The 26,788-nt window shown below is 51.4% G+C and overlaps 3 protein-coding genes across 5 annotated transcripts; 1 reads left to right on the top strand and 2 right to left on the bottom strand.

Moving 5' to 3' along the window:
* The first annotated feature begins 210 nt into the window (after window positions 1-210).
* Window positions 211-4,089, top strand: ribc2 (RIB43A domain with coiled-coils 2). The gene is made up of 7 exons (XM_067235138.1): window positions 211-327; window positions 445-526; window positions 918-1,229; window positions 1,524-1,642; window positions 2,273-2,500; window positions 2,872-3,038; window positions 4,011-4,089. The coding sequence occupies exons 1-7, from the start codon at window positions 211-213 to the stop codon at window positions 4,087-4,089; spliced, it is 1,104 nt and encodes a 367-aa protein (XP_067091239.1).
* A 123-nt stretch (window positions 4,090-4,212) lies between these two features.
* ada2a (adenosine deaminase 2a) lies at window positions 4,213-9,255 on the bottom strand. 3 transcript variants are annotated; one of them, XM_067234598.1, is made up of 10 exons: window positions 9,123-9,255; window positions 8,143-8,483; window positions 7,830-8,049; window positions 7,340-7,550; window positions 6,696-6,823; window positions 6,520-6,610; window positions 6,209-6,317; window positions 5,920-6,077; window positions 5,302-5,504; window positions 4,213-4,986 (listed from the first exon to the last, which is right to left on the bottom strand). In XM_067234598.1, exons 2-10 carry the CDS (start codon window positions 8,453-8,455, stop codon window positions 4,896-4,898), a joined length of 1,524 nt encoding a protein of 507 aa, XP_067090699.1. In that variant the 5' UTR covers window positions 8,456-8,483; window positions 9,123-9,255; the 3' UTR covers window positions 4,213-4,895. The 3 variants fall into 3 exon arrangements, with proteins under 3 accessions (XP_067090699.1, XP_067090698.1, XP_067090700.1); XM_067234597.1 differs by lacking the exon at window positions 9,123-9,255 and adding an exon at window positions 8,899-9,061; XM_067234599.1 differs by lacking the exon at window positions 9,123-9,255 and adding an exon at window positions 8,912-9,061.
* Window positions 9,256-9,969: 714 nt separating this feature from the next.
* Window positions 9,970-24,061, bottom strand: cecr2 (CECR2 histone acetyl-lysine reader; the record flags this gene model as incomplete). The annotated part of the gene is given in 13 exon segments (XM_067235137.1): window positions 9,970-12,744; window positions 12,935-13,820; window positions 13,962-14,030; window positions 14,851-16,759; window positions 17,351-18,176; window positions 19,181-19,321; window positions 19,490-19,977; window positions 20,880-21,006; window positions 21,614-21,705; window positions 22,007-22,044; window positions 22,250-22,379; window positions 23,721-23,868; window positions 23,975-24,061. Coding segments are annotated over 11 exon segments (4,041 nt in total), but the record flags the coding sequence as incomplete, so codon positions are not given.
* Between the last annotated feature and the right edge of the window lie 2,727 nt (window positions 24,062-26,788).

Here is a 26,788-nt window from a genome sequence, read left to right as displayed (position 1 = left end):
GCTGTAGTAGGCCTATAGGTATCATGAGTTAAGAAAATATTAAGTGTCGATAACAAGTTTTATGATCCTGACCGATGGACGCAGTAAACCGAGATGATCCGAAGGTAGCCGAAAAACGAGTTGCTAAGCAACGGATGTGTTTGCGCTGAAGTCTTCCATTCTGTGGAGCTCCTTCACCAAAGTCAAACATTTATTACAACGGAAGATACAATGTACAATATTGATCTTCTTTCAGACCGCGTTGTTTCGGAAGGTCTGGAAAGAAGATGGAATAGAGAGCTGCTACGTCAAGATAGGATTTTTAATGCTAAAGTCAGAACAATTGGGGTAAGTTGTAGCTAGCTACTGTATCACCGACAAATTCGAATTTGATCATGCAAAAGTCTGCTCAGTACTACTGTACAGTACTGGTAAGTTTGCCGCCTATTCGGTTCTCCACTTCAGGTCGATCAAGTTGCGCTTGATTCTCAAGTGAAGGTACGACGGGAAAGAGAGGATGTTGAAAAACAGTCAGTAAAGCAATGTGGTAAGTTTGCATAACATAGGTGCAAACTTAGGACTACTGTATCTAGAACATAAGAGGAGTGACATTGATTTGAAGATATTTAGTCTCCCTACTGTCTATGTAGTAGCCTACTGTAGGAGGACACCCATTTAGCGGGAGATGGCTCCAGGTCTGGGGAGGTTAACAGAGTAGGCTGCAGGGTGGGCTGTCGGCTTACATAGCCTAACGGAAGTTGAATGGTGGTCGAGAGTAGCTACCAATTAACCAGTTGTTGAAGGACGATGGCTGTCTAATTAAATTAAACTAGATAGGATAAGTGGGAAGCAGTTACAGCCACAGCTATGTCTGCAATCTATGTCCATGACTCCTTCACTATTTTGAAGTTTCTTGCTGACGTTCGTATTCCCTACAGCCGCTGACCTGGTGCGTAATGACCGCACGGCCTGCCTGCTCGAGCAGCGGCAGGCTAAGGATGAGCGCCAGCTGCAGGACGCAACTCGAGGCTTCCGTCAGGCCTTCCAGCAGCCGTGGAGCCGCCGGGAGTTCGACCTGAACGACAGCGAGCACCTGAAGACCCAGGAGGGAGTCCAGATGCTACCGGGCTTGACGGGGGAGGACACGGACCAGCGTGCCAGGCTGAAGAGACAGCGGGAACAGCTCAGAGAGTGGTCCGTTCAGCAGCAGAACGAGCTGAACACAGCCCGGTACCAGCAGAGCTTGGAAGGTAGCCTAAACTTCATATCTGACATTCCTGGTCTGTAGGCCTACCTCAGACGATGGTTTATTAGTCACTTGTACTACTTTAAGTGTGTATTGTCATGTCATATTGAAATGCCTGTTTTGTCTGTAGCAGAAGCGTATGGGTGTGCCATTATGGTTTGGCATATCAAAATGGCAAATATGACAAGCCGTCATATGTGACATTTAGAAGTTTGTTTTTGTCCCCCTTCCCCTCACCCATAACTCCCTCCTTTCCCCACTTCTCCCCCCTTGCTCCTCTCTGCTCTCCCCCATGCAGAGCACCAGTATGACCGGGGCAGAGTGGACATGGACAACAGAGCTCTCCTGCTCCAGAACATGGAGGAGGAGAGAAGGAGGGCTGTGGCTCTAACCACCAAGGACTTCAACCTGGCCATGGTGAGTCAGCTGTTACCACATTAAGCACCTGTAGGTAGTGTAGGTTGTTTCACTGATCTACTGCTCTGTTGGTGTTGGTTTCAGGATGATTGAGTATAATAATAATTCATAATAAAAGAGTTTCGATCCATTTTAAAGGCTGTATGGTTCATTCTATGAACGTTGTCATCAGCTTCTTTGTCTCTGCCTGCCTGACATCTGGTTGCCCGTCTACCTACCTACCTGTCTGCCTGCCTGACATCTGGTTGTCTGTCTGTCTACCTACCTGTCTGCCTGACATCTACCTACCTGTCTGCCTGACATCTATCTACCTGTCTGTCTGCCTGCCTGTCATCTGGTTGCCTGTCTACCGCTGGGAGGGGTCAGATGGCTGAGCGGTTAGGGAGTCGGGCTAGTAATCAGAAGGTTGTTGGTTCAATTCCCGGCCGTGCCAAATTACGTTGTGTCCTTGGGCAAGGCACTTCACCCTACTTGCCTTGGGTTGAATGTCCCTGTACTTACTGTAAGTCGCTCTGGATAAGAGTGTCTGCTAAATGACTAAATGTAAATGTACCTACCTGCCTGACATCTGTCTACCTGTCTGCCTGCCTGACATCTGGTTGCCTGTCTACCTACCTGTCTGCCTGCCAGGCAGCAGCAGGGTCGGAGCGTCGTCATCAGGAGCGGCAGCAGGAGGAGGAGGACAGGCGAGCCCACATCCTGAACCAGCAGCAGGGGGAGCTGCTGTCAGAGAGCCTGGAGCAGAGCACCAGCACGCTGGGCCTCCGTCGCCTCCGGCCTGACAGCTACAAGGGCCTCACCCCAGAACAGCAGCTCAGCGTCATCCAGCAGCAGCAGGAGCAGGTCGTGCAGGGGAAGGTCAGTACGGCCAGACTTCGGCCTGAAGGTTAACGCTAGTCTGTGGGGTTTTGTGTGTGTCAAAGGGGCGGATCTAGATATTTTCACATGGGGGGGGCGAGGGTGGGGTAGGTGGTAGTTGTAGGGTGGCATGGAGGGACAGTGTGACCCAAAACCACGATCAATTATTATAACATTGTAGTTTAAATAATAATACCAATCATATTTAATCAAATATACTATAATATAGAAAGTATATACATGATAGCATGGGGAGATTAGGGTGGCTGGTCCTTTTCTGCTGGGGGGGCCCCGCTTGAATCAGCCAGTGGTGTGCATGCAGGGTGTTGGCCTAGGAGTGTGACCCACGTGGGCGTTCCTCGTTCCTCCAGAGGCTCCAGGCAGAGAAGGTTCTGGAGGAGGCGCAGCAGGCCCAGCGGCGCCTGGCGGCGGCCCGGACGGCCGTGCTGCAGGAGCGGCAGCAGGCCCGTGTTGCCAGGCAGCTGCGGCGGGAGCTGGATGACACCAACGCACAGCTGGCCGCAGCGCGCCTCGCAAAGTAGGGCCGCCAGACGGGCAGTCTCTGGGGATGTGTTTTACAAGCCGATGGTTCACTTGTGTTACACACACACAGGCACACGTGCTGTACACACACACACAGGCACACGTGCTGTACACACACACAGGCACCCGTGCTGTACACACACACACACAGGCACACGTGCTGTACACACACACACACGCACACGTGCTGTACACACACACACACAGGCACACGTGCTGTACACACACACACACACGTGCTGTACACACACACACACAGGCACACGTGCTGTACACACACACACTTCACAGAATCAAGTTCATCTGTCTTGGTGATGTGATGCTCATACGGGTCTCAGGATGGCTCATTAGCTGAAGACACACACACACTCCATAGACTTGACTTTTTAGGAAAAATGTCATTAAAATTATAAATCATTCAGAAAAGACAAGTAAGGAACTATTGCCTACACAAGCTTAACCATGATGGTTTAGACTGTCAGACTGTGTCTTTATCAGGAAAGGTCTTGTAGTTCAACTGTAGAGCACCACAGCCCAGTGGAATAGTCAGTCTTACAGGAGACTGGCTTAGTTTAGCCTTAGTGATGCCCTTCCTTAAAAGCCTGAGAAACAGCATGTATATCTCAGCATGTATATCTCAGCATGTATATCTCAGCATGTATATCTCAGTATGTATATCTCAGCATGTATATCTCATCATGTATATCTCAGTGTGTATATCTCAGTGTGTATATCTCAGCATGTATATCTCAGTATGTATATCTCAGCATGTATATCTCAGTATGTATATCTCAGTATGTATATCTCAGCATGTATATCTCAGTGTGTATATCTCAGTGTGTATATCTCAGTGTGTATATCTCAGTATGTATATCTCAGTGTGTATATCTCAGCATGTATATCTCAGTGTGTATATCTCAGTATGTATATCTCAGTATGTATATCTCCTTTCTCTGTTGTCCCCCAGAAAGACGCACCTTGAGGATGTTTACAGCAGCGTCCCAGACGAGAGCTACTTCTCCCAGTTCAACACCGGCAGTCGATGATGGCCAAAACTGTGTACCATGTTCTGCTCATTGCATCATTATCACGGAGAGAATAGTTTACTTTTGTGTAAGAATGGACACAATAAATAATAAGGCAAAACTATAAATTCTTTGTTTCTTTAAATAGAAGTTTTTTACTTTCCTTAAAAATAATTATTTCATTTAATGCCCTACTCTGATCAGAATGCTACAGTTTCAATCCCCAAATTAATTCCATACAATAAAGCTTGTAATTATAAAATAGATAAACAGCTGGACAACAAATTCATCAAACGCTCAGAGAAGTGTCAGAGAAGTGTTGTAATTCTTCCAGTTGTTGGAAAACAGTGTTGTTGACCTACAGATGCTACATGACCATGGTAAATCATAAGTAATAAAGTGCAAACACATTCAAAGTAAAGAAAAAAGTTACACACAAAACAATATAATTTAACTTAGTTAAATGTAGTGGCTAGATTGCAAGTCAGGTAGCCTCCATTTTGTAGGAGCTCAATGAGATCTGAAAGTCAAGGGAAGTGCAGTACACACCTCTACCACAAGAGGGCAATATGAACCAGCAGTGGCACTCAAGAGCCTCACGATGCCCTGTAGCACTCAACATTTTCCCTCGACCTGTTTGTGATTTTTGTTGACTTTTCAGGTCAATTTCCCTCTGTTCCAGCACTGGACCTGCAGTCCCCTAGTGTCCAAAAGCACCAATGTCGATCAAGGTTTAACTAGCTAATTATCAACAGAGGTTCTTGTGGTTCTAAGTATGGCTCATTTTCAAAACAAGACAGCCCCTATCATGGCCTCCATCTTGTCCTCTACAGGACGTTCTCAGAGACAAACTTCTCCCAGCTGCGCTGCCACAGGTCTGTGGCCTTCTGCTTCATCCGGGGTGTGAGAGCGCTGTACCTGGAACACACAGCAGCACTGCTCAGAGGCACTGTGACATCACGTAACCACGGGACACACACATGGGAGAGCACACGCAAAGCGACGCATGCCATCTCACACACACATGGGAGTTGATTTCATTATACATTATACCTCTTTGAAATTGCAAATCTGACCCCTCCACCCACACGCACACTTTAAATTTATGAAATTATATTTAATGGCTGCATACAAAAAAGCTGTCCTACCCACATTTGAAAACAAAACATACACATCGGACATGCACACACACACACACACACACACACACACACACACACACACCAAGCTTACTTGATGGAGTTTAGGGCCAGCTGTTTCAGGGTCCTGATGTCCGAGCTCATTCCCCCTATGCCAACAAAGGCCTCGTAGAAGTCGTACGATAGGCCAGAGGAACCAAAAGTGGCCGGGTCATCTGAGCTGATGACCAATGGGTGGCCCTCGGACATCAGCACAGCGGCAGGGTGGTTCCTGAGATCGGACACCAGTTTCAGCACCTGGAGGACATTCAAATGGGAGAGTTGACAGTTGGAGAATTGATCTGCTAGTGACTTTGTCGTATCTCGTGAAACTAACCAAAGGCAACACAAGGATGTGTTTAGCGAGGTGCTCGCACAAGATAAGAATGATCGTGGTTGCAGTGGGTGGTCTGATACACTTCAGACTCCATGGATATACTCAACGGTGTCAACTGCAGACATTTTAAAGTAGGGTGTAGGTTTGTTTTCAAATGTGGATGGGAGAGCTTTTTGGATGCGGCCAGTAAATGTCATTTTCTTAAGAAAACTGGAGGGGGACAGACTCGCTGTTACCAATCAGGTTGGGCATGGTCAGTGTTTGGATGTGAGTACCAGGTGCTGGTTCAGGGTCTGCCTTGGAAGCTGAAGCCAAGGATAACCGCTCAGGCTGTACCTGGTTGGAGATGGGGCACACCTCCACCGCCACCCCCATCTTCCTGGACAGCTCCTTGGCCACTGGGTGGCGCACCAGAGCAAAGCCGTGGCCGATACGAGAGGTGTTGAACAGCAGGGCGTCCAGCATGTTCTGGTCCACCTCTGTACCCTCCGCATCTGCAGACAAACAGGGAAGAAAACGGCTGCTTGATGGGGACTTGAACAGCGGGCTGTGTCACGGGGAGGAGAGCGGAGAGAGACTCTGTTCACGTTGGGCTGCGTTCTGTGGGTTGGGGGTGTCGTCTCACCGGTCTCTCCAGCGTGGAAGAAGAAGGGGAGGGCGACGCCTCTCTCTCCCGGGAGAGACAGAGCCTCTCTGAAGAACCAGAGAGGTCTTCCGCTGTCTTCCCGGCCCACCTGGAAGCACAGGAAACTGAACCTGCGTACGACACACGCTCTGGATCTGCACCAGACAAGCAGGTGCATGTGCCGAAGGTATTTAACGTAATAATCTATTTGAATACTACATAATGTATACACTATATAATGTAACTACATAAATTTAACATTACTACAGCGTTAGCTAGTTATATCTTTGAGAACTACTATTGAAACTCACCAGATCAAAACCAGCCATGATTTCTGGATAGTCTCTCTGTAGTTCCATAGCTTCCTCAACAGCCTCTTTCACCATGGAGAGATTCATACCCCTAACACAAAAACAACTGAATTATGCACTGTCGAGTCCCAGATGTTCATTTATTTATTTTTTTTGCCTCGTTACGACAGACTGACCTGTGGACTGTGAAGATGACCTTTGTCCCCAGAAAGTCGGGGTGTTCTGACACAAACATCCTGGTCACTTCCTGGTAGGTCCTCAGGCTCCAGGCTCTGTCATGGGTGCTGCCGTCCAGCTCGTAGGTCTGCACAGAACAGGCACACAGGGAGACACAAGTTCAGGGCTGGCGCCACCTATAGGCAGGGTAGGCAACTGCCTGGAGCCACAGGCTAGGAGGCGGGGCCACAGGCTAGGAGGCGGGGCCTCAGGTTAGGAAGCAGGGCCTCCATAACAGTCACATCACTATACTAGTCCACCAATCAAGACTGGCAGAGCAAGTCCAGGTTGTTGTACACGTGAAAAGGTTAGGAATCATTGTTGTTTCAAGTGCTTTTTATTTATTCTGAAAGATGGAAGGGTTTGGGGAGCCTCCAAATGTCTAGAACCAGCCCTGCACAAACTGAAGGTCTAACGGGGCAGATTTGAGTCTTTGGGGAAGGTCATGGTATTGCAACCACCCCATTTCCTGTCCCAGGCAGGTGGGACGTCAGGAAACAACCCAGGAAACCTTGTAGCGGGCCAGAAGACACAGTCACACCATTCATCAACACTTTTCTCCCCACAGCTCACTGCGTGTCGGCAGCACCGGTGTGTTGTTTACCTCAGGTAGTAGAGCTCTGAGCTCCAGGTACATGATGTTGTCCATGTAGAACTGCCTCAGGCCTTCGTAGAAGTAGTCCTTGAAGACGGGTGCGTGTGTGACCAGGCCCAGAGCCACGAGGAAGGCCTGCTCGAACGCCTTCCACACCATGGCCTGGCTGGGGTAGGCCTGGTCAGGGTCTTCCGTGAACAGGGTCAGGTTTCTCACGATGCTGAAAGCATGTGAAGGCCGAGGTGAATGCATGGATTTAGGGAGATTTGAAGAACCGTGCAACAAACTGAAAAATGTATATATCTAACAATACATGATACTACATTTCCTGTCTCTATACCATCAGTATAAAAGATGGAATCTGGCCCAGACCCCATGTTGCACATCCTTCCCTCTCTCTCTAAATTTTCTGTCTCTCTCTATACCATCACTATAAAAATGAATAAAATGCCCAAAAGACACATCTTATAAACAAAGGAAGGGAGTTCTGAACCCTCACCTGCTGTCGAGGTCAGTGGTGTTCTTCAGCTTGGCTCTCAGTGTCTCCAGCAAGACCCAGGGGGAGCAGCGGGCCAGAGGGGAGGGCTGGCGGGAGGAAAACAGGAACCGGATGGAGCTGTCATCCGTGAAACACATGTAGCAGTGTGGCCGGTACGTCACGTTCCTCACCAGCCACTCCACGCCCACCAGGGAGAAGTCGTGCACGTGAAGCGCTGCCCCTGGAACACACAGCAGTCAAACAGAGGCCTCTGAGTGTCAATGAACCAAAATAGGTATGAATGTTGTGTTTGGGGGGACATTCAGGGACTCACCTTTGGGCATCCTCTGCAGCAGCCTGTAGATGGGGCTCTGCTGGATGAGGGACCGGGCCTTGAAAAAGTGCAAGGTCGGCGGGAAATCTGACCTCTCCATTTCCTGCTTCTTCAGCTTCTGGAGCTGCGCCCCGAGTTCCGTCTCAGCCTCTGTCAAAAGCAGGGTGCCTCCCGTCTGCATCGACCCCTCCTGCCACATCAGGGACTCTCGGAGGCGGGGGTCAGGGCTGCCCCCGCACAGCGTCCCCCAGCTCAGCAGCAGGGGCAAGGTTAACAGTGTAGCCACCTGGTGGAGTCGTAGCCATGACAACATGGTCGAGCTGGTGGGCTGATCAACACCACTGCGCTCCGATTTAATGAAAAACACAAAGAACAACAGTGACGGATTATTAAAAGTAATATGGGCAGCTATAACATTGAGTCATAATGCGGTCGGTCGTACAAAAGTAAAATACTATCTTTCAACATCATTTTATTTTGTTAAATACGTCGAATATGAACAATAGGCTACATGTATTGTCTCGAATGCAATTTCAAGCAGCACTGGCCCTTTAAGAAATTATCATAACAAAAGTTTAGACAAGTTTCTTTGTCTCCCACGTCTTGTTAAAACACAATTAAATTAACCTGTACCACACATTAAACATAATTGAAAATGACAGTATGTGCATTTAAATAACCCAGGACCTAAGTAATTAGGTCAGTTCGTAGGTAGGGTAACGACAGCTGTCGCCTGAGAAAATCTGGTCAACAAACCGATGGCACAGACCGTTGTTATTCCTTGGTGAAATCCGCCTAATGTGGGCCATTATTATCACCATAACACTCTCTAACACTTCCGAGTTGCACGTATGGCGAAAACGTCTGACCGCCTACACGTTTCACAGTAGCAAACTGGAGGTTCTAATAACAGCCGTAATAACATTGTCGAGACTACATATTGCCAAATGATAGGTTACGTAAGCGTAATGGGATCTCACCACTAAACAAGCATATCCGGCAAGTGACAGGAGTGATTATTTTAATGCTCTAATTATAACAAAATAATTGCATTTAAAACGTATTTTGTTCTCCAGCTTAGTCAAGGCTTCTGATGTCGAAGGCTCGTCTCCAACAACACTTGTACACGTCACATCCCGCTGTTGGAGTAGCTAGGGCTGTATGTCAAGCAGATGGAGTTGATTTAAAATGTCACTCTGCAAAAGGAAATTAAATTAGATTATGTCGCAGAGGTAGTTGTTTGGTACTTTGCAGTCCATTAAGTGTACGTGATGTGTCATTTACATATAAAAAAAAAAAAATCAAAAAGAACTAGCGCGTATTGCTGCCTCTAATGCTGGACAGAGGAAGGGGTCTAAATGCTGCCGTTTAAAGATCCGGCCATAACTGTGTCCAACTGGAAGGTCACCATCATCCTCTTACATGAATTGTTGCAAAAAAGTGTATGACGTATTCCTTCTCTAACGTTTTGAAGCTACAACGAAACCAAATAAATTGGAAAGAATTAGCAAAACAAAGGTGCTGAATAAAATAAGGTATGAAGATTACATTAATGCATTTGCTTTGAAGCTAGTTATCAAGTCGAATCAACTTTGGTATTCAAGATAACCCTATACACTTTGTGGAGTTTATTTGGTAGGTATATTAATTGACATGCAATGCTAGGAATGAATGCCCCTAACTGAGCTTCCAGCGTGTTGTCATATACACTGGTATTTTGTTATATTGCTTCCCAAGAAAAACATTTACTTTTGATCTGTTTAACATTAAGACTAATATCTCTACTAGACGAAAACACACAAAAAAACACAGCCTGCTTTTTTTCCAGGAAAAAGTTATTTATTCTAAGAAATGTACAGTATAGAAAATACTTCGGTCATTTCCAAAATAATCTATGTCAGTCAGATAAGAACTTGTAAACGTCACATAAAAATGGAACAGACAGTGTCTTTTTGATGCTGCCATGCTACTGAGGTAAATGTCAACTGTTTAAAAACAAAAAAATACAACCAGACATCACATTTATATTAAAAACAAGTCCCAAAAAATGTACAAAATTTTAAAAGAGCAAATAAATATGATTCACATTTAATCCAATCTAGACGTTTTCTTTTTTTTTCTTTTTTTACTAGTGCAGACAGGTGACAGCAGAGAGAAGGAGAGGAGTCAAACGAGGTGAACAGACTGCAGCGAGTAATGCCGTTTTGGACACAAACACAGCACATCTGCACACCTCGACAGCATCACAACCTCACAAACCATCGAAACCACACTGCCCTTCATATAGGGACAGTCAGCTGAACACCATCTCTGAGAAGATCTCATCTAGTACAAAAAAATAAAAAATAAAACCTTAATAAGCAAAACGGCAATACATCCTTTTACAGCACTGGAAGGACACATCTATACCGTCTCAAAGCTTCTAGCGTCTTCCTAGTCACCCCCCCTTAAAAACATCTTTGTATTTAATGCCTTGGATGCCCATCTGAGGGGGCACTACTTGAAAAGTCGCTACCCCAGACACAAGTTCGCCCAAGTCTAGGACTACAACATCTGAACACAGATTTTCCAATGCTTACTACGTTTAGACAAAGCTTCACCGAACCCATGTTGTTAAACACGAACCCAGTGACCACAGGTCTATGCTCCAGACTCACCTGCCTCTACGGTACAAAGGCTTGCTACCTGCTATCTGAACAGATGCAACTTACATACCTACAAAAATAATATAAAAAGCCCTTTTCTGATGACTAACCAGCCCAGAGCCTTCCCTCCTGCTCCTTGCTTACAGAACATCACAGGACAGCAAGGGCTATGCTTAGGATGGTTGTAGTCTTACAATAGTTGCTGAATTGTCACAGGCTCCATAAAAAGTGCCAGAGTTTGGCACCGGTGACTAGATATGAAAATATATACAACAGATATGAAATGGGTTGTATATGTGTTAGTCCAAGGCCGTTTCATGAATGTAGATTAGGTCTGATCCTAGACCTGGTCCTGATCCAGGATCAGACCTAATCTGTGTCTGTGAAAACACCCCTAGAAGTCAAATGATGGAGGAGAGGGAGGATTGGGTCTGCTGGGAGACCAGACAGCAGGGTCTTAGTGATTGCCAGTGCCTGGCTGCATGAGGTAGATTAATTTGCTGCCATCCCCAACAGTTCATGTGGGGCGCCCAGGTGCAACATTGACGTGACACGACAGAGGGGGAGAGACTCGACTTCAACACAGGCAGGGGAGAACAGAAGATGGACAGGTGATGTCCCGTGTACACACAGGGAAATGGAGGGGGACAATAGCTACAATATTGAAAATGAACCAAAACAGGAATGTGGACTTTAATGACATGTTGCCTCTCCTGCTTCTCCAGAAGGACAGAAAACAGACAGATCAGTTTCACAGCGAAACTCAAACCAAGCAGATTGGCAGTGAGTAAGGACTGAACAAATGATGACATTTTGCACACACACACACACAAATGCCGTATAACCAGTTTCTTCACATAAAAATGAGTTTTTTGTTTGTTTGTCACATTTCCAGTCCTAGTATTTCCCTTGTCGTGGTGCTTCTTCAACAAATCCATTAAAATACCCGTATAAAACTGTACACCCTGAGGATAAAGTATTTAGTTAGTTGACTTGTGGAGAAGGAGCCATGTGCACATGGATGGGCTTCTCTATTTTAAAAAACAACTCAGAAGAGATGCTACAGTGGGTTCGTATTCAGATAAAACCAGATTAAAACCAGATTCAAATGCAGGTTATGCTATGCATGACAGGTTAGAAGGAGCAAACGGACCACACATGAAAAAAATAAAAAAATAATTCAAAAGACAGCAGGGCCATTATAAATCGATTCAATCTGATATTTGCTCTGTGTACTACTGTGTGTGCATGTATCAGCCAGCAGGACACCTAGCAGTGGAGGACAGCGGCATATTCTCCCTACTCAAGAGACAGAGACCAGCTACACTAGAGAGTTGTACTTAACATATGTTCAAATATACACGTGGGCACACAAGCACCATCTTCAACATCCAAGGCCACTAATTTCCAGTAAGTGTAGACTAATTATTCCTAGTGCATAGCAGACAGGGCAGGTATAACTCTCTCTGCAAGTCTCTATTAAATCAGCCTTCTCTCAGTGAAGACAGCACCAACAGATGCATACAATTACACCAGGTTCTTGGTTGTTGTTGTTTGTTTCCATTTTGTTTGTAGTTTTTTTTAACAGTGCGCCCGCTCAAAAAAAGCAGCCATTTTGTTTTCTCAGGACGGTTGTCTTGCCTTTGCGTCTCTGGTGCTTGAATACCATTTGGTGCAGTGACGGTTACTATACATCTAAACTCATTGACGCGTACATTCAAAAAACTAAACAAAGGCCACTGCAGGCCCTGTGTGTCCATCGGAGTCCGCTGATGACGGCGTCTGGTCTACAGTCTCAAAGTACCTCCTTTCCTACACCTGAGATTCAAACGTTTGGGAAAAGAAAAGAAAGTCAAATAATAATACCACCGGCTGTTCTCCTGTTCTGCTTCCATGATCCTTCCCAACCTCCCCCAGCCCTGCATCCAGAGAGAGCCTCACCCAGCCTCCCTCAGCCCTGCTTCCAGAGAGAGCCTCACCCAGCCTCCCTCAGCCCTGCTTCCAGAGAGAGCCTCACCCAGCCTCCCTCAGGCCTGCTTCCAGAGAGAGCCTCACCCAGCCTCCCTCAGGCCTGCTTCCAGAGAGAGCCTCACCCAGCCTCCCTCAGGCCTGCTTCCAGAGAGAGCCTCACCCAGCCTCCCTCAGGCCTGCTTCCAGAGACAGCCTCTCACAGCGGGGTGGAAGGGGTAGCAGAGCCTCAGAGCCCTGCATCTACGGAGGGAGGGAGGGATGGTGTTCTCCCACAGAGAGGCCAGTCCGGTGTATCCAGTGTTCCTACAGACCAGCCCAGGAGGACAGAGGGCTGACTACAGTCTCGACAGCAGGATGGTCAGTGGTACAGAGATCAGGCAGTCTCTCTCTGGCAGTCAGCCCACAGCAGAGTTCGCTGGGCAGGCATTGTTGACGGTTGGCGCTCCACACGTTATGACAGGCTAGATAACACAGTAAGTCTCTAGATGGTGTACGTCACCGGGGGTTCAGTAGACAACTACAACTTGATCCTGACAGAGATGCTCAAATAAATATGTCTCCTTTCTTGATGTCCGTTAAACATGCTCCTTGGTCTGAGTCTCCTGCAGTTCAGAGCTTCCTGGTGCCTTGGTACAAGTTCTGACTGGCGGAGAGAACAGCTTCCTGGTGCCTTGGTACAAGTTCTGACTGGCGGAGAGAACAGCTTCCTGGTGCCTTGGTACAAGTTCAGACTGGCGGAGAGAACAGCTTCCTGGTGCCTTGGTACAAGTTCAGACTGGCGGAGAGAACAGCTTCCTGGTGCCTTGGTACAAGTTCAGACTGGCGAAGAGAACAGCTTCCAGGTGCCTTGGTACAAGTTCAGACTGGCGGAGAGAACAGCTTCCTGGTGCCTTGGTACAAGTTCAGACTGACAGAGAAAAGTCAGTTCAGTCGCTCCAGTGAAGATACAGGATGTGACAGTCGCAGCCACTGACGGTTAAGAGGAAGCACGAATGTTGGTGTGGGTTCATGGATGATATACAGGCACAGATTTCAGATGTTTTTGTTGTATTCTTCCGTAACCTGAAAATAAAAACCAGTTCAGAGTTCAGCATTTCATGGTGACAGAGACTAGGATCAAAAAGGTTGCCATCCTCTGACATATCATTTACAGTCCAGTGATAGACAATACTAACTGTTATTCCCCCCCAGACCGTGACTTACCCAGACGCTGCCTCCTACACCCCTTGCTTGCTGTTGGGACCACCAGGAGACCCAGTACACATCATCTGCCTGGAGGATCAACAACAAACAACAATAACCAACAATGGGGAGTCAGGTGGCTGAGCGGTTAGGGAGTCGGGCTAGTAATCTGAAGGTTGCAAGTTCGATTCCCAGCCGTGCAAAATGACGTTGTGTCCTTGGGCAGGGCGCTTCACCCTAATTGCCTCGGGGGAATGTCCCTGTACTTACTGTAAGTCGCTCTGGATAAGAGCGTCTGCTAAATGACTAAATGTAATGTAATGTAATGTACTTAGGTCGCGGACACTTTTGAAATGGTCGCCGACGAAAAAAAGAAAGTGTCGCTCAGGCTGCTGCATTTATACTTCGGCAAACAGTCGCCTGTGCTCAAGGTTCGCGTGACGTAAACAGACTCATTTTACCGTTACATTCACAGCTATGGTTACATTGTTAACGCTTTGTAGCCTAGGTGATCAATCGGAGAAACTGACAATTTTAATTTTTCCATTATGTGACGACATCCACGCCAGTAGAAATTTCTCCTGGTAGGCGACACTTCTAAGCGACGGTTAAAAGTGTCGACCGAGACGTCATTTCTGTCGGCGACCTTTTCAAAAGTGTCTGCGACCTAAGTATAAATTGGGCTTTAGTGTGTGTGGCTCCCTGGTTAAGAGCATACCATGCAGGTTGAGGCCTTTCCACAGGGATCTGGGTTCAATTCCAGCCCTGGCCATTTCCTGCATTTCCTCTCCTCTCTCTCTCCCCTCCCTTCCCTGTCCCCCTGCACTGTCTCTCTAGCCCCATGAAGCAAAAATGCCCTAAAATACATGTACAACATAAACAGGTCTGATCTCCGCTGTGTCTCCCTTACCCTGGGTGCAGGTAGTGTTCTGGGGCCAGGGCCCTCTGCTGCACCATCATGCCCTGGTAATGCCCACCGGCCTGGGGGTGTCTGTACACGGCCAGGCCCATGCGATGGCTCTGCCCCGGGGAGTAGGGCAGCTGCTGGGGCCTCTGCAAGGCCTCCATCAGGTGGGGGTGGGGTCTCTGGGAGGCGTAGGGCCCTCTCGGGTAGGCCTGGCTCTGGTAGGGGCCCCGGGACATCATGTGTGGGGGCGGAGCGCCGCCCTGCTGCATGCCAGGGTGTATTGTACGGGGGTCGTACAGGTAGCCGGCGGGGGCGGCCGAGGGGTGCTGGCCGCGCCTGCGGGAGGCGGCGTTGTGGCTGTCCAGGTCCAGGATCTGCTTGGGGCTCTCCGGGCGCTCGGTGCCCTCCTCCAGACGGGCCAGCTTGGCGGGGCTCCCGGCCCCGCCGTCCTGCCCGTCCCCCGCGTGGTGGACCTCCGGCAGGGGGCTGGGGGAGAGCAGGCCGCCGCTGGAGCCCTCGGAGCCCAGAGGAGACACGCTGCTCTCCTTCAGGCGGCCGTTGGCGGAGGGCATGGGGTGGCGGGGCTGGTACTGGGGGCGGTGCCACTCGTCGGAGGGGTACCCCACCTGGCTGGTGCCCTGGGCCTGAGCCTGGGAGTAGAAGTGTTGCTGCTGGTACTGGGGAGGGTACATGTTGGGGCTGCCTTGAGGGTGCTGCTGGCCAGCCATGTGGTAGGGGAACACGGCCCCCTGCTGGCTGTAGGTGTGGTAGCGGGCTGGGCTGTGGTGCGGGCTGGCCATGGCCTGGTGCACGGTTTGGTTCGGGTACGGCTGGCGTTGAGAGGGAGGCATGGGCCGGCCCATTGGTTGGCTGTAATGACCGTGAGGAGGGCTGGCGTACTGGGCCATGCCTCCATTCTCCTGTTCCTGGGTTTGGGAGGGCATAGCTGGATTGTGCCCCGGGGACGGGCCCCTAGGTCCGGGCCCTTGCCTGGCCACGCTGCCCCCTAGCTGGGTGTTAGGCTTGGGGCTGAAGGCCTGCTGTCTGTAGATGCCGTTGGGGGCTGCGGTCTTCACCATGCCGGGGTTGCTGTGCTGCTGCGGACCAGAGCTGCCTCCTCCTCCTCCCCCAGGATCGCCTCTGCCGGTGGGCTCACTGGGCTTCTGGTCCCCCTGGTCGGCCGGGCTGGGCTGGGGGGCCATCTGAGGCGCGGGGTGACTGGGGGGCAGGGAGGTGAGGGGGGCCGGCTGGGGGGGCGTGGGCTTAGGCCCCTGTGGGGGAGCACTCTGGGGCATGCTGTGCATGGGGCCGGGCTGGGGAGGACCTTGCTGGAGGGGGTTCTGCTGGTGGCCCAGTTGTTGTAGGGGATGGTTCTGAGGGTTTGGCTGGTGGACGTTCAGAGCGAGATGTGGAGGGAGGTTGGGATTCAGGGCGCTGCGGGAGAACTGTTGATGGGCGTTCTGGGGAGCTGTGCTGTCTGAGGAGCCAGGCTGAGGAGCAGGCTGCTGCTGGGCATTCTGGGTAGGCTGCTGGGAGCCATCCTGGGGATGACGCGTGCCCTGTGGGGCTCCGTTGTTGCTAGGATGTGCAGGAGCCGTGGAACAGCCGTTTGGAGGCGGCGTGGGCCGGTTCTGCGGCTGGGGGGAGCCCTGGAGGGCATCCTGGCCCCGGCTCGTCTCCCTCTCCTGGCTGTGGCCATCGGAGATCCCTGGGTGTCCTGGTGCTTCAGACAGTGGCTCTCTGCTCCTGCTCTCCTGGGCTCCTCTGTCCCAGCTGGGGGCTGGAGGGGGGGGGCTCTGCAAGCCCTCGCTGGGCCTAGAGGGGCTGGGGACGGGGCGGCGCTCCTGGTCGCCATGGACACGGGAGACATGCGGCACCTGGTTGGTGGCCATCTTGGGATCCAACGTCGAACCTGTCGAGTGAACAAAGAAAATTGGGTTGTTAATAGTACCTGTTAATAGTACGTTAAAATGTGTTTACACCGTGAGCAAAGTCATCCTCTGCTCACTGCTTACACAACTCAAGGATCTGAAGGTTGAACAGTGATGTTTGATTAAATTTGTTCTTTAAAATAGTTTCTCCGCGTTGAGCATGCATTGAGAGATGGGAACCAGATGGAGTTTTTGTAGAGTACCTCTAGTGATGAAATGTCCTCCGCTTACTCATGCCCTCAAAGCTTGTCACTTCACTGAACTAATGAATATTCAATTGGCCACTTACTGTGAGAAATAATTAAAATCAAATTGGAGGGGGTTGAGGGGGGATTGCTTATGAAATAAAGACAACATCCCAGGTCTAAGAACTGATACATATGTTTTCCAGAGACACAGAGAGAGAGAGAGACAGAGAGAGAGAGAGAGAGAGAGAGAGAGAGAGAGAGAGAGAGAGAGAGAGAGAGAGACTGAGAGAAAGGGACAGAGAGAGTGCGTGCGAGAGAGGGTGTGTGAGAGAGAACCAGAGAAACGGAGAGAGAGGAGGTTGTTGTGAGAAGGTTGTTGTGTACCTTTAGGCAGCGTAGCGTGTGGCTGAGTGGCAGGCTGGCTGTCTGGCCCATTGTCTCTGGCAGGGCGCAGCAGCTGAATCTCCGGGTGAGCAGGGGGGTGAGGGGCGGGGTGAGAGGCTGGGGCGCTGCCAACTCCCTGTGGGGGCCCTGGCGGCTGCTGCTGAAAGTTGCCCATGTGCTGTGGAGGGGTTGCAGCAGGGGGTCTGGAGGAGGCTGACAGCTGCTGCAGGGCCAGCATCTCTGGGCTCTCCAGCATGGAGGCCAGGCGAGGCCTGGAGGAGTCCTGGGGCCCCAGGAGGGCCCGGGGGCCCATGGGCCCGGGAGAGCTCACGGATGTGGGCATGCGGTACTGGGCGCTGTGGGGAGGGTAGCCTGGGTGGGCGGCCTGCTCCGGCCAGGGCTTGGGGGGCATGTGGTGTGGAGGAGGGGGGCCGTGGGGGTTGTAGTGGAGCTGGTTGCCCATGCTGGGGTCCTGCATTCCAGGGCCGCCTGCAGGCCTCTCTGGGCCCTGGTGGTTCATGCCGGGCCACATGCCAGGGGGGCAGTAGCTGGGGTAACCATGGCGACCCAGGCCCTCGGGTCTCGGGTACCGGTTCCCCAAGGGGTGCATTGTGTGGCCCTCGGGCCGCTGGCGAGATGGGTACATGCTCGCCTCCGGAGGGGGGGTGCAGAGGCCCCCGGACTGCAGGGCCAGGGGCCGGGGGCCCAGGGAGGGGCCGTGGGTTGGGCCCATGTATGGAGGCTGGGGCGAGGGCTGGAGGTGACGGGGATCTGGACCCATCTGGTACCTGGGGCCCACGTGATGATGGCTGTCGACCATGTGATGCTGCAACACAAGAGAACCCATCAGAATATCCCCTCAGTTAAAACCTGATCTGTTCACAAGATCACTGCTTGAAAATCATGTCCCCAGCTAGGTGGTTACAGATAAGATGTTATTAAATTAGGTTTAATATGAGTAACCTTGTAATTAGTGTTGGATGATATTAATGAAATGATTCATCAGGATAAAATGTTTCATTTCAGTTGATTACATTTTTTATGACCTATTTTATATATATATACACCCGAAGAGAAAAGGCTCAACTTAACCCCTTTATTTTTATTGAACCACTTTACTTATCAAGGCACGTATGTAATAATTGTATTTTGAGATGTTGCAGATATATTGCAAATTGTCCTTTTTCATCAACAATGTTCTCGCCGTCTGAACTCTTTATCTCACTCCACGATGTTTGTTATTGTGTCACATGTCGATGGTGCAACCGAACACAATGATTGGCTGTCGCTTGTAGCACGCTCCATTTGATTTATAAATGGCGGATTTGCACAGTGTCCTGTGTCGCCATTCTCTCCGACAAATCAGATATCTGCAGTGTTTTCACGTCAACCTTCATCACTTCACCTCGATTGGAACCTCGATTTGATCTGGGAGTCAGGTGGCTGAGCGGTTAGGGAATCGGGCTAGTAATCTGAAGGTTGCCAGTTCGCCAAATTATGTTGTGTCCTTGGGCAAGGCACTTCACCCTACTTGCCTCGGGGAGATGTATCTGTACTTACTGTAAGTCGCTCTGGATAAGAGCGTCTGCTAAATGACTAAATCTAAATGTAAATGATTGGCAGTTTCAAAGAAAAATACCAGGTAGCCTACTAGCGACTAGCTACCAGATGTGCACAATGGAAAACACCCCAAAAAAGGCGAGTCAAGTTGAGCAGATCCCACGCAGTGTAAAAGCGCAAGTATATCAAAGAGTATAGGACGAATATTACAAGACTTTGTTTAGTTGCCAGTAAACCAGCCTTAGTGTGTCTCCAGGGAGGTCTCCATACCTGCATGTTGTAGCCGGGGGGCATGCAGTGTGCACTGGGGTCCCCAGGCTGGGGTGTGTGCCCCCCCTGCCCAGGGTAGGAGGACCGAGGGTCCATGGGCATCCTCTGGCCATACATGGGGGGGCCAGGGGGCCGATGAAGCTGGAAAGGGGTTGGAGAAGTTCAGTCTTGCTACACATTGGAAAGAGCAAATCCCTAGTTAACCAACTATCCAAATTTTCTCCTGTGTGTCAAAGTTCTCCCCATTTCTAATGGTCGCACACTCTCCCCTCCAACATAACACGGTTCTAGCTACCAGATAACACACACCTGGTGTCCAGGGTGGTACATCCCAGGCCTCACGTTGCTGCCAGGGTGCCCTTGTCCAGGGTGCCCTTGTCCAGGGTGCCCTTGTCCAGGGTGCCCTTGTCCAGGGTGCCCTTGTCCAGGGTGCCCTTGTCCAGGGTGCCCTTGTCCAGGGTGCCCTTGTCCAGGGTGCAAGCCATGGGGGTGAGGAGGCCTGCTGGCCCAGTGTGGGGGCGGGGGCAGGTGGGTGGGCTTGCCCCCCTGCTCCTCCACAGGGGTGCTGCCCTTGCCCCCGTGGGCCGTCCTCTTGCGCTGCTGGGCCTGTTCGGTGGCCCTGATCAGGCTCCCAGGCCCCGCCTGCTTCTGGCCGCGGCTCCGCCTCTTCTCCTTGCGCTCGCGCTCCTCGCCGCTGACGTGGAACTCCTCGTCCGTGTCGGCGTCCTCCGCGGGGAGGTGTTTGAGCAGCGCACGGCTAAAGCAGCGCTCCAGGGACTCGGCCATGATGGTGTACTCTGGGGGAGCAGGAGGGGGGAGCGGTGAGACACGCAGGAACACACGAGTACACACACAGGAATCACAGACAGGTCCAGGATTGATTCCTTTTCACACTCAAACAGACCCCTCACTAACACCTGATGACGAGCGTGCACACGCACGCACAAGAGTCATATCTGTATGCCATATGTGCACACACACACACACACACCAGAGCTTCATCTGTATGCACCACACACACACACACACACACACACACACACACACACACACTACTCTGTTCTTCAGCTAGAGTAGGCTAGCTGACCTGGTCAGGGGGCGTTTGTTGACCTCTGCCCCCACCACCCCCCCACGCCTGTCCCTGGGGTGAGCATTCAGATGGATGGATGGTTCCAGACAGGGGGCTTAGGGGCTGGAATGTCTCTGGCAGTGCAGGCAGGGCCCAGCAGCCTGTCCCCAGCCCCCTAAAGCCCCCTCCAGCCCCCCCCCAACCCTCCTGCCCACCCAACCCCCGAGCCCTGGAGCAAGGCTCAATCTCTCCTCATTAATCACTGTCAGCATTGGCCAAGCCATGGCCTCTCTCTCCTTCTACCACCCCCCACTCCTCCTTCTACCACTCCCCACTCCTCTCTCGCTCTCTCTCTCTACCACCCCCCACTCCTCTCTCTCCCTCTCTCTCTCTCTACCACCCCCCACTCCTCTCTGAAATCTTCTTTCCCCAAAAGCGTGCATTCCCTCCTCTCCAGTCTGTCTCTAAGAGCACTTAGTGAGATTGATTTGAGCCTCAGTCTGTCATAGACCACATCCAAACTCATCCGAAAACATTCGGTCACACTTCTGAATGCAAGGGAGCTGCTGCAGGGGGAGAGGGGCTGCAGGTGGTGTTTGAGGGAGAAGTCCTTCATGTTGTGTTTCTCACCACTGTCCTCTCCGTTGTACTCCATGCAGTTCTCAAACATGAGCTTGACGTCGGCCACAAACTCCTCCTTGGCGACGTAGTCCCCCTGGTTCAGCTTCCTCTCGATGGTGGACAGGTCCATAGGCGTCTGGGGACAGAAGACGTCCTGATCAACACTAGGGGCCACGTGCCTGATCGTCACACCTAAATGACAATGGAGCCTCTTTCATCTCCCTGACTGTAGTAGGGCCCTGTGTTCGTTTAACTATAATATACTTTACTGTATCAGTTTGTGTTTCCTAAATAGACACATTTTCATTAACTGAACCCCCCCCTTTTTACCTTGGCACACACCCCTTACTCCTGATTGGCCATGCAACAGGTCATTAAAATAAAACATTCATAATACATTAACACACTTCAAATAACATTGGATTCTTCAACACATTTCAACAGTATGACAATATTATACAACTGTACCAAAATAACTCTTTAATAAACCAAACCATATTTTCAACTGGGTTACACCAAGACATTGTTACTTCTCTAAGAATTTCGGGGGGAATTGTTTAACCTTTTGTTTAACCTTAAAATTGATTGTTTAACCTATCCCTAACCCAATTTCTGGAACCAACAGATTTTTGGAATCAGAACCCTTTATTTTGGTGTTTTGAATTCCAGAAGTGGGTTTAGTCTCTGTGGCGTTTCCCAGCAGCAGGTGGTTAGCTCTCAGCAGCTACAGGCTGGGTAGCTACCTGGATCAGATCATGGTAGTTGGGCGCGTAGGAGTCGTCCACCGGCTCAAGGAACGGCCAGGCATCCTTGTGGGCCTTCAGGGTCTCCAGCACTGGGAGGGGAGGAGGGTGGAGGCAGAAGGTGGAGGAGGGTGGAGGCAGAAGGTGGAGGAGGGTGGAGGCAGAAGGTGGAGGCAGAAGGTGGAGGAGGGTGGAGGCAGAAGGTGGAGGAGGGTGGAGGCAGAAGGTGGAGGCGGGTGGAGGCAGAAGGTGGAGGAGGGTGGAGGCAGAAGGTGGAGGAGAAGAGGCTATAAGTTACACAACGCCCGATCAATACACCCGAGGTAAATCTGCGGGTAAGATGTCGACGATTATACTTATTCTATGATTGATTTAATATGAAAATGTCCATACCTTTGTACAAAGCAGTGTAGTCGTCATCGATTTCATAACTGCAAAGAAAGGCACAAAAGGCAAGAAATGTCATGCGTTAGCTTGCGTTCAATGTATGAGACGTGACAACGTTGGTCCTGACAGACAGGGCAGAGCGAGCGGATGAACAGGAAGCGGAGAGAGATCAGGAAGTGGAAAGAGAACAGGAAGCTGAGAGAGAACAAGAAGGGCAGAGAGAACAGGAAGTGCGATGGCGGGTCTTACAACTCTTTGGTCCTGCGAGCGCGGCGGACGGGGGAGTGCGGCTCCAGGTGGAGCAGCTCTGGAGGAAGATCCTTCCCCTGAGACAGCAGCCACGCCCTCTCCTCACGCAGCTTCCTCCTGCGCGCCCGCTCTGGAGGGGGAGGGGGGGGGGGGGGGGGGTGAAAAGACAGGGAGGGAAAAAGTCAGTTATACACAATAACCACCATGGTGCTAGCGATGATGGTAGTTAGCACCAGCTACCACAGCACACACAACAAGTCCGCTCCAGGGATGAAGCCGTACAACAGCACAGCTGGTGGAGCTACGGCAGGAACCCTCATCCACCCAGGCCTTCAACCCCCCGGGGCTACGGCAGGAACCCTCATCCACCCAGGCCTTCAACCCCCCGGGGCTACGGCAGGAACCCTCATCCACCCAGCCTGGACCAGGGAAGCTCGCTGAGGATGGGTTTTCCTCTGTAGCAGCAGCATGACTTGAGTTCTGTTGAGTTCTTCAAACAGGGCCGGGTTTCACCTGTTGCCCACGCCTGCAGCCCCCAGCCCCCCCCCCCCCCCCCCCCCCCCCCGCGCGCACGCTGCTCGCGGAGCACACAGAGCGCACGGAGACGCCCCAGGGGAGCCCCGCGCTACACCCACCTCCACCACGCAGCTGATCAAAAGGAGGAGGAACAGAGAGAGGACCGGAGGAGAGAAGAAAGAGGAGAAGAGAGGGTGTGTGTATCCGCTGACATGAAAGGCAGGCTCTCGCCAGCCCCCTGCAGGGGGGATTAAAGATGTTTGAGAGAGGATTCCACACAGGGTCCATCCAGGAGGAGACCCAGCCTGTTAAACATTGATGAGGCTCCTCCACACAAGCACAATCAGCAGTTAATTAACCCCTGACAGATGACATCAGAGAGGGAAAGAGAGAAGGAAGAGAGAGTGAGGGAAAGAGAAAGAGGGGAAGAGAGGCAGAGACATGGAAAAAAGAGGGAAAGAGAGAGAAGGGGGGAAAGTCAGAGAGCGAGAGAGAGAGCGAGAGAGAGAGCGAGAGAGAGAGAGAGAGAGAGAGAGAGAGAGAGAGAGAGAGAGAGAGAGAGAGAGAGAGAGAGCGAGAGAGAGAGAGAGAGAGAGAGAGAGAGATCGAGCCCCGGTGATTAAAATGCCTGAACATTCCTCTGCCTAAACAGATCACGGTGCCCAGGCTGTGGTCTGCAGATCCATCACCAGGCAGAGCTGAGAGGGGAACATGTGAAGCAGTGTTTGGTTGCCCTTCACAATTCACTCTGATCTTGATTTCTCCTGAAAGCTCAAAGGCCTCCTTTTCCCTGTGTTCCCAGAGTACCGTCTCTCCACACTGCAGAGGGATCCGTCTCCAGTCCTCCTCCTCAGAACAACATCCTCTGGTGATTTGAAGCGAAGGGGGTGAGGAGGGTTTTGATATGGGTACGGAGCAGGGAGCTAGCTCTGCTCTCCCCTGGGTGAATACTAACCCTCCACAGCCTTCAGTCTCTCCAGCTCCTCTTGGTGGCGCTCCTCCTGCAGGAGTCTCTCCTCCTCTCTCCTCTGCTCCGCCAGCAGCGCCTGTCTGTGCACCTCCTCCTCTCTCTGCACCACGTCCTCCACTGCCCTCAGGGGGTCCTGCACACACACACACACACCATTAGTTATCTGGGCCCTCACAGGGAAGACTGGGAGGTAAATACAAGGGCGTGGCATGGTTCTCCTCTCGGGGGCGTGAACACACCTCGTCCTGGCCGGGGCGTCTGTCACACGGCCGCTGGGAGCTACGGGAGCTGGCCGGGTCCAGCTGCCTCTGCTGCTGCTCCTTCTCCTGAGGGGACACACGGGACACACTCAGTTAGGACACACACACACACTCAGTTAGGACACACACACTCAGTAAGGTTGTACACACACACACAGTAAAGCTGTATATACACACACACACACACACACACAGGCTGTATACACACACACACACAGTAAGGTTGTACACACACACACACACACACACAGTAAAGCTGTATATACACACACACACACACACACACACAGTAAGGCTGTATATATATACACACACACACACACACACACACACAGTAAGGCTGTATATATACACACACACACACACACACAGTAAGGCTGTATATACACACACACACACACACACACACACACACACAGTAAGGCTGTATATATACACACACACACACACACAGTAAGGCTGTATATACACACATACACACACACACACAGTAAGGCTGTATATACACACACACACACACACACACACACACACACACACACAGTAAGGCTGTATATACACACACACACACACACAGTAAGGCTGTATATACACACACACACATTTTCAGTTGCTGAGGAGGGCAAACCCTGTGGAATTTCTACTCAATGTTAGTAGAGCATCAAGTCGAAGGTATTAACCTTAAAGACCCGTTTCCATTACTATAACACAAACGCACATTACAAAGGATGACTTCATCATCCACCTTCCAGCCAGTGGAGCGCTTGGTGGCTGACCCAGGGGGACCCAGGTGACGAGGTAGAGCTCACACGCCCCCAGGGCACTTTAGTTCCCCCTCCACCACCCTCTTCCTCCCCCTCCCCCCACCCTTCCTTTCCCTCCTCGCCCCATCCCTCTCTTCCTCCTCCCCCCCATCCCTCTTCCCCTCCCCCAACTGTCCATCTCTACACCCCACCCCTGCTCTCCCCCACCCCCCCACCCCCCGTCTCCACACCCTTCTCCCAGGGGGTTGCCTTCTAAACAAACAAATGGTGCCTCTCGTCTCCCCAGGACACCAGGGGTCCAGTGTAATGATTACCACTGAGGAGGGGAAGAGGAGGAGGAGCAGAGGAAATACAGGACAGGCCAGAAGGCTAGTGTCTCTGATAAAGTACATTGTTAGTTTCATTTTTAAAGGATCTATTTTTGGGGCATTTTTGTCCTGCCTCCTTGGATAGCGACAGTGTAAGAGAGACAGGAAAGGCAGGGGAGAGAGAGGGAGAGAGGGGATGACAGAAAATAGCCCCGGACTGGAATTGAACCGGTCCGGAATCTAATCTGCTCCGTGCTGTAACCCAGTGAGCTGTAACCCAGTGAGCTGTAACCCAGTGAGCTGTAACCCAGTGAGCTGTAACCCAGTGAGCTGTAACCCAGTGAGCTGTAACCCAGTGAGCCACCGAGGCGCCCCGTAAACAACGTCTTGAACCACAACCAACGCGTCTACCGACGGAGCGAAGACCATGAAGAGAGAGCAGAGAGACCAGGGAGAGCAGAGAGACCGGGAAGAGAGAGCAGAGAGACCAGGGAGAGCAGAGAGACCAGGGAGAGCAGAGAGACCAGGGAGAGAGAGCAGTAGAGACACGAGGCCGAAGGGCCACCATCAGGGTCCTGCTGCTGTTGCTGCTGTCAGAAGTCATCAGTGTAGAGAGGAGCTGTGAACGCGCTCTCTCTCTCTCTCTCTCCATCTCCCTCTCTCTCCTTCTCCCCCTCTCTCCTTCTCCCCCCTCTCTCCTTCTCCCCCTCTCTCCTTCTCCCCCTCTCTCCCTCTCTCCTTCTCCCTCTCTCTCTCCTTCTCCCCCCTCTCTCCTTCTCCCCCTCTCTCCTTCTCCCCCTCTCTCCTTCTCCCCCTCTCTCCTTCTCCCCCTCTCTCCTTCTCCCTCTCTCTCCTTCTCCCTCTCTCTCTCTCTCCTTCTCCCTCTCTCCTCCCTCCCTCATTCTCCCTCCCTCATTCTCCCTCTCTCTCTCCTTCTCCCTCTCAGAATCATAATATCTCCCTCTCCCTCTATCTACAACATCATCCTCAGAGCCAGGGGGGAGGGGGTGCGGCTGGACAAGCACCAACGGGGATGTGTTTCAGCAAGCTTGCTAGCTTAGTTGGAAGCTCGCTATACAGGACCTGTGTGTGTGAGGGTGAGGGTGTGTGTGTGTGTGTGTGGGGTGCTGTCAAAGTCAAAGTGCTGAATGAGCTACAGCCTCCATCCTCCATCTTTACCCAGCCAGTACCAGGAATCCCCCCCATCTCTACCCAGCCAGGACCAGGAATCCCCCCCCATCTCTACCCAGCCAGGACCAGGAATCCCCCCATCTCTACCCAGCCAGGACCAGGAATCCCCCCATCTCTACCCAGCCAGGACCAGGAATCCCCCCCATCTCTACCCAGCCAGTACCAGGAATCTCCCCCCATCTCTACCCAGCCAGTACCAGGAATCCCCCCCATCTCTACCCAGCCAGGACCAGGAATCCCCCCCCATCTCTACCCAGCCAGGACCAGGAATCCCCCCCCATCTCTACCCAGCCAGGACCAGGAATCCCCCCCATCTCTACCCAGCCAGTACCAGGAATCCCCCCCCATCTCTGCCCAGCCAGGACCAGGAATCCCAGCAGCATGTCCTGGTCTCTGCTCCCATCCTCCCCCCCCCCCCCCCCCCCCCCCACACACCAACAGCACTTAATCCCACACAAGACGGAGTGCCTCTGGTGTGGCCACTTAAGAGCCGGAGGACTCAGCGGCGCGGCGGGCCGTCAATCACCTGG

The sequence above is a fragment of the Osmerus mordax genome, chromosome 4 (assembly GCF_038355195.1).
Source record: "Osmerus mordax isolate fOsmMor3 chromosome 4, fOsmMor3.pri, whole genome shotgun sequence".
NCBI lineage: Eukaryota > Metazoa > Chordata > Actinopteri > Osmeriformes > Osmeridae > Osmerus > Osmerus mordax.
The sequence above is the reverse complement of the archived record's forward strand: the minus strand, read 5'-3'. Positions and strand labels throughout refer to the sequence as shown.